General features: G+C 38.3%; 1 protein-coding gene across 1 annotated transcript; it reads left to right on the top strand.

Moving 5' to 3' along the window:
- Nucleotides 1–339: 339 nt before the first annotated feature.
- Nucleotides 340–10,213, top strand: stam2 (signal transducing adaptor molecule (SH3 domain and ITAM motif) 2). Its single transcript, XM_036592574.1, has 14 exons — nt 340–501; nt 2,353–2,437; nt 2,748–2,823; nt 3,346–3,441; nt 3,566–3,712; nt 4,827–4,896; nt 5,109–5,301; nt 5,715–5,815; nt 5,900–5,982; nt 6,105–6,192; nt 6,311–6,365; nt 6,459–6,615; nt 7,801–7,952; nt 8,091–10,213. The coding sequence occupies exons 1-14, from the start codon at nt 462–464 to the stop codon at nt 8,281–8,283; spliced, it is 1,536 nt and encodes a 511-aa protein (XP_036448467.1). The 5' UTR covers nt 340–461; the 3' UTR covers nt 8,284–10,213.
- The last annotated feature ends 304 nt before the right edge of the window (nt 10,214–10,517 follow it).

Genomic DNA, 10,517 nt, shown 5'->3' with positions numbered 1-10,517 from the left:
CATCAGAATTGTATTAAGAATAAATGAGAGTGAAATAAATGTGAGTATGAATAAATGAGTAAGGATGAGTGTGTGTATATAGAAGTACAGCCCACTGCGCGGCACCAGGCGGCACTATTTGACCAAAACAAACCGTGGGTTAGTTTAGGAGGCCTATCTGTGCTGCCGGTTTTAAACAACAGTGAATTATAAAACAAAATGTATCCGGACTTTCTGCAAGTTCATTTGAATAAGAAATGTTTAAAAAACGTCTGTGTTTGTTTTTTTAATGGACTTCATGATGACAAAATGAGAGTGTGATTTCTTTCAGGCATTGTGGAGGCAGCTAGTGAAGTTGACGGAAGAGCAGACTTGAGTGTGAACGGACTTCGATGGATCACAGACGGACACTAACTCAGATACGGATTTATCGCGCTTAAAATTCACTATACATTTGTTATCAAACGAGAGACGGAACCAAAATGCCGTTATTTGCCCAAAATCCATTCGACCAGGACGTCGGTGAGTCTGACTGTGTTATAATTGTGTGATATAGTAGTGACACAGCAAGCTAACTGACTTAGCCAGGTTTGCTAAGTGTTCAGCTAACGTCGAACTTTACAAGTGACACCGAGAAACTTAACAGCTTCCATAGTTCTTACTGTCCCGCTAATTTGAACCCTTTACATAACGTTATTTAACTAAAGACGTTGTTATGTAATAACTTCAACGTTGAACTTGAATTTGATGTCATTTTTAGTGGCGAAGCTGAAGTTGGCTTCCTATTCGCCACCGTCTTGTTTGAATTTTCCCGTTCTACCTTAAATGTGCAGCAGTTACGTTCTGGCGCCTGAGGATACAGAATGGAACCGCTGCGCTGTTTAAGGTGGAACGGGAAAATTCGTTCTTGGATGAGGTAGCTAGCTTTGACAGGCTAGGCTAGCTATTTCCGCGTTTGTTGTGTTATAACAATTTTATTGAAATTAAGAAACTGACTCGCAAAATTACCAAAATTGTTCATTTTAGCACTGTGGATACAAGCGATGGAGTTATACCGATGATGGATCTGACTGTTTTATGGGTATCGAAGTGAGCTGTGTGACGTTACTGTTAAATCCCCCGGAGAGTGAGTGTGAGTGTGAGGGTCGGCCCACAGTGGTCTGGTACTGATAACCGTTCGCTGTTTGTCACAGTTCGCGTTGGAAACAAATGAAAGTTAATCTGAAATACACAAAGTTTACAAAAAGTTGAACTGGATGATTAAATATTTGTCTTGTAATGAATAGGAGTGTAATGTGTTTTATAGGGTTGACAAAAATGGAATGACTTGTCAAGCTAACGTTTACTTTCAGTTTTAAGTTTTAGTTTTAATCTTTTTTTTTTCTTTTTCACATTTTAAAAAATGTTTTGGTCATCAGCCCGTTCGAGGCCTCAGTTGCTGTTCAGAAAGAGCTGGTTAGAGCTGGTTAAAGCTGTTTCTTGTTCAGAACAGAGAAATATTCTGTCCTGTTGGGTAATGGTTGTTGCAGGTGTAAGGAAGGAGCCTGTTCATGTTGAAATGATAACAGAACAGATGCAAATGGATTTGCAAATTAGGATATTTAGGTACAGAATTCTTATTTACATGTGGGCACGGGCTGCCTTTGTATGTTGGACTGCTAAATGGTGGAAAACATACTTTAGTAATAATTTGTTCTTTATGGTCATGGAACCGTCAGTAAAACTTCATTTGCAAATGTATAAGTTACACAAGGCAGCTCACTCTACATTGTTTTCTCTGTAACAAAATATAACTCTTTAATGTGGTTCTAGATTTGTTGTTGTTTTTGCCTGAGTTGTGGTTAATTGTTCAACATACAAAACAGAATATAACACTGTACTTAAGCATGATTCTTTTATTGTTTTTTTTTCTTTCTGATGAACAGTTCAGAACTACAACTATTGTTTTAAGTAGAGTCAGTAGAGTTCTGCTTTTTCTTTGCCAGTGCTGATATCAAAACCTTCAGCCAATCTGAAACCACCTCCTATGCTGATATCAGTCTGCTATATTTTTCTTCAAACTGAGCTATTTTTAATTGAAGGTCTTCACTTGACATGAGCATCCAAAAGTAGACCAACGTGCTCCTACTCGAATGCTCTGCTGTCCACCAGGAAGAAATATTCTCTATGATATCCAATCCAGCATTTTCTGTTGATGTCCCGATACCAACACCAATGTACCATCTTTGGTTTTAATTTTTTTGGTTGGTGCTTCTCTGTTATGTGCTCTAAGAAATTGAAGCATATCCTCTTAAAAAATTAAAAACCTCAAATGTGAGAATATTTTTGGGATTCACATTTTGTTCATGCCTAATTTTTGTCTTTGTCTTTTAGAAAAAGTAACCAATGAACACAACACAACAGATGACTGGGCCCTCATCATGGATATTTGTGACCGGGTTGGGACAACACAGAATGGGTGAGCTAAAACGAGATTCACACACTTATTTGGTCGTCCTACTGATTCAATGTTTAAAGCTTAGAATATCTTCTATTGGGTATGAATTATGGGGCATAAGAAGCTCTGTTCGCTTCCCATAATGCCACTCATGTCATTGTGTCCATTGTCAAAATAATTAGATTTATGAAGAATTCTAGGAGCACAGTAATGTCCTTCTTGTGTGACAGAGCTCACATTATTCAAATGAGGGTGGGTTTCTGTTTAGACAACAGTGCTGGTCAGGACCCTCTATGTCTCTTCTCTAAATGCCTTCACGTCTCTTTCACAGTGCGAAGGATTGTCTCAGGTCAATTATAAAGCGAGCTAACCACAAGGTCCCTCATGTTGCCATGCAGGCATTAACAGTGAGTGTAACGGTTTTGTTTCTGATTTGAATTATTATTGAATCTCTATCTTTTGGGCTGGTTTCAAACCTGGGCTCCACTCTTACAGTCCATTGATGCCCTCAGTGTCTCTGTGCTCTGGTGGCTTCTTTGGCTCTCATAAATCTTGGCAGTGGATCTGGAAGGTTTATAGAGAGAGTGATATTATATCCTCCAGAGTGTAGCAGCATATAAAAGTTGCAATGACCAGTGTCTGGCTGTTCTTTCTTAGTAATCATACTGTCTCGTGCTGCCTGATGTCATTCTTTCATTCTATTTTTAGCCCTTCTTCAAATGAAATTAGCTACAGTGTTTGTCATTGCTATGATTTATGTAGGGCACAAGAAGTCCTAATTATAGATTGTAGATATGTATTTTTTCAGATATTTTGTAAAAATATATCTTATTTTTGCATATGTATTTCAGAACATAATATTTGTATTAGAATTGTACTTTTCAAATCGTAAATGTTACTTGCTCATTTGTTAATTTTTTTTTTTTTAGTTGTTAGGTGCTTGTGTTGCAAACTGTGGAAAAATCTTCCATCTCGAAATCTGTTCCAGAGACTTTGCCAGTGAAGTGCGAGGCTTGTTAAACAAAGTAAGATACTGCTGCCATCTGTACAAATATTATTATAACTCTGTAAACTTGGTTACATTGACTAAATTGGTTGTTGAGACATTTCTGCCAATAACTCTGTCTGCTCCCCCCTGTTGTCTCACAGGCTCATCCCAAAGTGAGTGAGAAACTGAAAGCCCTCATGGTGGAGTGGGCTGATGAGTTCCAGAAAGATCCACAGCTGAGCCTCATTGGTGCCACCATCAAATCTCTGAAGGAGGAGGGGGTGACCTTCCCCTCCTCTGGCTCTCAGGTACCCAATCAAGGTTTTTCTGTCTCTATCGCAGACTGTTTTCAGCCCTGTGTTAAAATCTGTAATTCTGTCCTTGATTGTGACCTGAAGTAACTGTTTGACATCTTAACATTGTTGAAATTTCAATTGAGAACGTCTGGTTTGGAGTTGTAGTTTTTAAAGTACATATTTTCAGAGGGCCTAATATCCCAATTGAACACACACTCTTAATGTTCCCAATCTGTTTAAAGTATCTATTCAAAAACAATCTCTGGGTGTCCTCTGTGATTTGGCCTACATAAATGTCTTACTTGGCTTGCTGCAGTTTAGGATGGTTCTGCATAAATCATCAATTATTCATCTCACCATGTTAGCCATTTTGGAAGGCTACCCAGAAATTGTGTGAGGTTTGCCAGTATCAGTCCTGCAGCTGCCACATGTGTGATGTGGGTCAGTGTAGTTAACTGTCTTTGCTACATTGGTATACAGTATAGGCTTAGGCTTATTATCCTATTTGTTACACAGTGTTTCTTTGTGGAAAGAGAAGTTATATGTGTAGATATGTGCATGAGAAGACGGGGCTGAGAATTTACAATGGCATTTCCTTTCACATACTTGAAGTAGAGCCCATTATGTCCCTTGAGACATCCCATTTTCTATGCTTGTTTTAACACGAGTACAGTGGGTGTTGTTCAATATGGTGGGTTTCCTTGAGTTTGACCATTGCTGAAAGCCTACTTCATAAGTTAGTTGTTTCTGTTTGTTTAAGGAGTATTTCCATGAATCTTAGGACTCTGACCCTGTTAGTAATAAAAAGTTGTGAAATCAAAGAGTAGTCTTGGCCTATATCTTGAAATAGGTCGCTAGGTCATGGGTTCTTTACCTTGATTTTTTTTTTTTTTTGCAATGTGTTTCCTTCCTTGAATGTACTGGTTTGCACATATAGATGGCAGCACAGCTACATATAGCCCTAATAAACATCCATGACCTGAAGGGTTTTTGTACAGTGTTGTGCATTGCAGTGAATATCACAGAGCTTTGGGCAGGTATATTAAATGAGGTGGTGGTGATTGATGAGACTGCACCCAGTTTGAAGTTTCTGACCATAGGCTGCATTGATCTGTGTTGACTGCAGAGCTCCAGCAGCAAATCCAGCAGCAACCCTGCCACCAGCCGAGCACCAGATGATGACGATCTTGCCAAAGGTGATGCTTCCAAGCTAGATATTAAAATTTGATTTGGAGTGATGGTGTTTGCTTATTATTAGTTTGTTTGATGTACTGTCAAACATTTTTGATCGGTCAGAGTCGTATTATTTATTAGTCGTAAATGCAAATACATACAGGTTTTATTAGGTATTCATTGAGAAGAGGGGAAAAAAGATTGATGAATGTCCCTGTGTGTGACCTTGGTGCAGCTATTGAGCTGTCCTTGCAGGAACAGAAGCAGCAAGCTGAGACTCGGCCACTCTTTGTGACACCTGACCCACCTTTCAACACCAACGCGGTTAAAGAGACACGTAAAGTGCGTGCCCTCTATGACTTTGAGGCAGCTGAGGACAATGAACTCACCTTTAAGGCTGGAGAGGTTGTTCTGGTCCTGGATGACAGGTAACTAATTCCCACCAATTTTTCAAAACATAAAATGTAGAAACTTTGTTAAATACAAATTGTGGTCTGTGGAAAAAGTTTTGGCACATATGCCCAGAAAATAAAAAAATATGCAATTTTGCAAACTAATAGAAATTGCGCACTGAAATTAGTAGATATTTGCATTTGAAAATCAAAAAACATTTAATTTGACCAGGAGTGTTCAAACCTTTTTGCATATGATTGTACAAATAGAACAAAGACTCAGTCAGTTCCTGAGACATTGTAAGTATTATTATAAAAGGATTTTTTGACTGGTCTCGTTTAATATCATGCATAAACCAAGCTGTTTTAAGCTGTAATTTATGTGTGTTTTTCATACTTCTAAATAATTAATTTGATCTGCTCATAATATTTTCACTGTCATTTAATAGTGATCCAAATTGGTGGAAGGGAGAGAATCACAGAGGGGTTGGGCTTTTTCCATCTAACTTTGTCACAACCAACCTAAATGCAGAACCAGAACCAGAACCAGGTAAAGCGCTTTTTGGTCATACTGTCAAATACTGTACCTTTGCTTGTTCAAGTGTCTGGATCTTGTTAATTTTATTTTGTTTAGTTACATATGTAGAGAAGACAGCAGTTCCTGAGGAGTCCACAGTAGAAGTCAAAGCAGAGCCTGAGCCAGTGCATATAGATGAGGTAGGTTTGAAGATGATCCTGTACCCAACTTTTGCCAAATGATCTTCACATTGCTTTGTAAACGTGTAGTTGCAGAAGAAAGTAAAACATAAAACCACATGTGCCTTGTGTGTCCTTTACAGGAGAAGATGGACAAAACGTTGTATTTACTCCAGAACACAGATCCTGCTGATGCTGCACCTGACAGCACTGAGCTGATCAACTTGGAAGGTACATACAGATCTTATGTTACCTGAAACAATCATGTAACCTTCTTTAAATGAAACCCCACCTGATCTTTTGGGTGTTTTATCATTTGATTGATTTTAGGAATTTTTTTCCGTTATAGGTGCATGTGCACAGATGAACCCACTAATTGATGAAAAATTACAGGAGATTGACAGGTTTGTTGAAATGACAAGCAATATTAAGTCACACATTGCTCTTTTGTAAGAGGAGTAAAGTCAATTAATCATTTGGTTTCTTGTGTCTGGCAGGAAGCACTCAGAGTTGTCTGAGCTGAATGTGAAGGTGCTGGAGGCTCTGGAGCTTTATAACCAGTTGATGAATGAGGCTCCACTGTACTCGTCGTACACGAAGATGCAGACGCATCAGGGCCCTTATCCAGCAGCTCCCCCTGCAGTGTCTATGCAGGTTACACATTTACACGTACACACACAATATGCACCCTGAATTCACTCTCCTTTATAGTTAAAGCAGGGGTCTCAAACTCAGATTACCTGGGGGCCACTACCCATGTAGTCTTACTAGTTTTAGCTACATACAGATGTTCATTTAATATTTTGACTAATGCTGTAATCTAAAATATGTGAAAGTGTCTTAGTCAGTGTGTATTAGCAATTCCACTATCACCACAACAGCTCCTAAAGATTATATTACAAATAATAATGATAATTATATTATGACATTATTATTATTATTATTATTATTATTATTAGTAGTAGTAGTAGTAGTAGTAGTTGTAGTTGTTGTTGTTGAGTTGTTGTTGGAGAAGTAGAACAGTAGAACTATATGGGACATATATTGTAATAACATTATCGTCCCTACTGAACAAGAATGACGTTATTGCTAGTGAAGTGTTAGCAAAATAAATGGTTAATTCGGTGTTGTCAATTGTTTCCCTTGATAAATCGATTCACTTATTAATTTTACATGCTGTATCTTATGCCTCATGAATGAATCCATCAAATGAGATTTAACTGTCAGTCTAAATTGAAATAATAGCCAAGTTAGTTATAGCCAAACTACAGTCATGTTCGCTCAGTGTGCAGCGTCTATGCTCCAACAGGTTTTCTTTTGAATGGCTCCTGTTGTGTGCAGTGCCATATTTTTTTTTAATTGATGTAAGCATCACCTTAAGCTCGGTTTATGTTAAGTAAACAGCCATAGTATTTAATGGATAAAGCAAATCTACCTGTCAAATGTAACTGTAACTAGAAAAACAGCAAAGCAAGGGACACTTGCAGGAGTGTTCTCTGTTGAAACTTTTACAAAGACTGACAGCAGCTATTGTAATTATGAAAATGTGCCATATCTCATTGTTGCATATTGCATTGCATGATCTGATGTTGACTTTAAATCAAACGTTTAAAACAAACATCTTTTTGGCAAACTTTAGTGTTTTACATGCAAATGTTTGGCTAAGACTAAGGATTATGCTTGGTTCACTAGAAATATTCAGGTTCATTTTGAGCTTCTTGATTCGGTACATAATGTCTGTCTTGGATTTCTTTGACAGTTCTTGTGCATTGATTGTCGAATTTGAGTATGCATCTTTTTTTTTCTTTGTCTCCTCTCTCTCTTCCAAAATTTTCCTAGGGTTATCCAGGTCAGCCTTCAGGGACCTACATGCCTGGTGGTGTTCCTCAGGGCTACAGTCTAGGTTCAGATCAAGCTGCACCCCTCTGCTCTCTGCCTCCCACGGTCAGCTCTACATCCGCCAGTCAGCCAGCACAGTCACCTTACATCAGGTATTTTAAATCATGCTACCACATGTCTGATGTTCATTTTATAGGTTGATCTTTTTACTGTTTATGTTTGAGGAAGTCCTGATGGTAGTTATATGTGTGTGGTTTGCCAACAAGAGTTGTGTTGTGCTCCTTTTGCAGCAGTGGGATGGCTGCACCATATATGAACCAAGCTCCTGGCTCTTATCCGCCACAGATGGGTGTGGCTATGGACATGTCTGCCTATCACAATACTAATCCTGGTATGCCACCAACCTCCTATCCAATGACAGCACCTGCTCCCCCTTCAACCCAGCAGCAGCAGGCAGCCTACTACCAGCAACCCCTCCTGTGAAGCTGTGCAAGCAATCTGCAGCTGTGCATATCCCTGCCAATACCGAATCAAAACAGTGAGATTAGCCTGAATGTGTTTCTATTTCTTGATTTATTGCAAGGTTATACTGAGGTAGCTGGTAGACATTTGGCTCAGTAGTGACTCACTACAGGAATGATGTTATTCATCTGAGGAAGGCAAGCACCCTGGCTCAGGAAAGAAGCTGTTGCCCGCAAACTCACCAACATCATCAGCATATTTCCATATTTAATTTTAAACATATTTAGTGTCTGTCGTGTTTTTTTTTTTATTTTTTTTTTATTTGTTTGTTTATTTGTTGTTTTTTTTTAAGTTACTCTGGCCACTCTCCACCAGCAGATTCTATTTTCGAAGATCGTGACATTTTTCTGGCCCCAAGTTAAAAATTTCAGCCAGCCTGAGTGAATACATTTTACTCCAATTAGTAAAAAGTTAGAGGGCTCTTTAAGACAGGCCGTGTTTTGGTCCAATCATGTTTTGTTTTTCTTTGTGTTTTTTTCTTTTTTTGTGTTTCTCCTTTCTTGTGCTGTATTGGCAGACAAATCTCTTGGCAGACTGACAGTTTGATTGTTTTAGTCTTCGTATCTTGCTGCCTTCCAGAAGGTAATTAAGGCATCACAAAGACACAACAAATAATGAAGATTTTTATTTCATAGTTCTCCAGAATGCTGAAATAATTGAATATGCCATTTTGTATTTTGGTTAATATCTGGGTTTACATGTAGGATGGAGCATTTGGACCAGAGTTGGGCAAGAGAAAGGATGCAGAAGTGACAGAGCCTGGTAAGCAGTCACTGTAGTAGACTGCAGAATCTAGAGCAGTGGTCACCAGCTCTCTTCCTGGGATATACTTTCCTGCAGAGTTTAGTTCCAACCTGCATCTAACAAGCTACCTCCCCCTTTCCTAACTCCAGTGCATCTAATCCAGCCAATTAATGGCTTCTGATGAAGGTGTATCAGATTGCAGTTGGAACTAGACTCCACTGGAAGGTAGATCTCCAAGACCTGGGTTGGTGACCACTGATCCGGAGGCTCATGTACTGTATGTGACTTTAATAAGATCAGCTTTGAAATGAAAGTGGGCACAAATGCAATCCCTTTATGGTTTCAATGTAGAAATTGCCTTTTTAATACACAAGTACTGCTTGTGTTTGCTTTGTGGGTGTTCATTGTTGTTAAACTTTTAATTTAACTTCTGTAAAGATACAAACAAATCATGATGCTTTAACAGAGAGATGCATAATGCCTTTTTTGGCTTTGCATGTGTTCAGATCTGTTTTTTTCTTTGTGTTATACGTGTTTCTTTTAAAATAGATTTGGGAGCACAGCTGTTGCATCCTTTGACCAAACAGTAATCATTAATCAAGAGTTACAGAATACTTTGCTTTCTATTGTGTTTTGTGTAAGTGTAATATATCCTGAAAGAACCTCAGATTTTGAGTAATATTTCCAAAATTGAACTATTTTGCTTGAACCTCATCAAACAGAAAAGCAATTTGATGAGCAAGAAAGACATGTAGTGTGACGTAGACAGGAGACGTATCGTAACTTTTTCTTAACCTGCCTCAACAAAGGTCTTGTATATTAGATGTAAAATATCTAGCATTTCTGTATTGCACCTTAACTTTATAAACATTTACCACCAGATGCCTTGTTCTGTCAGATGATGGAAGTAAAATAAGTACATAAACAAATGCAATTCATAGAATTTATTTCAGATGCTGCTGTATATCTGTAAACCTGTATGTTTTATGAGATATAGAGGGAATGTTCCTTGGCCTGTAAACTTCTGGCAGACTCAATGTTTTATAACATCAAGGTTGCCCTGTTTCCTGTGTTCATGTTTATAAGATTACTTTTGTAACACAGTAAATTCTAATATCTTTCAAAAATAAATTTGCCTTGTGTTTCACATCCTGCTTGTTTGGTATCAGAAGTGACGTTATGCTTTAACTCTTCAGTTAAACTGGTCATACTTGGTTTGCTATTCAATCGAACGCCTCTTAAATGAAGTGATGAGTATCTTGTTCAAATGGTCTCAGCAATATAACAAAAAAGATAACAAAAACACGCACGTACCAGCATAGTTTCTGATGTCAACATGTTCTCAAGATGGTTGTGAGCATCTTAATGATCAACCTCTAGGGTCCATCCACATAAGGTCTAGTACAAGAAGAAGCAGCTTATAAGTTCAGATAAGCTAAGCCCCTTGGAGA

Source organism: Colossoma macropomum, unplaced genomic scaffold (genome assembly GCF_904425465.1).
Source record: "Colossoma macropomum unplaced genomic scaffold, Colossoma_macropomum, whole genome shotgun sequence".
Classification (NCBI taxonomy): domain Eukaryota; kingdom Metazoa; phylum Chordata; class Actinopteri; order Characiformes; family Serrasalmidae; genus Colossoma; species Colossoma macropomum.
Note: the sequence above shows the minus strand (reverse complement) of the source record. Positions and strands in the feature narration are given on the sequence as shown.

Bases quoted from the DNA above. Each gene is read 5' to 3' on its own strand.
- stam2 (XM_036592574.1), top strand. From the start codon at position 462: ATGCCGTTATTTGCCCAAAATCCATTCGACCAGGACGTCG. The intron at 3,442-3,565 runs GTAAGATACTGC...GTTGTCTCACAG, and splicing joins TGCGAGGCTTGTTAAACAAA to GCTCATCCCAAAGTGAGTGA. The intron at 5,983-6,104 runs GTAGGTTTGAAG...TGTCCTTTACAG, and splicing joins AGCCAGTGCATATAGATGAG to GAGAAGATGGACAAAACGTT.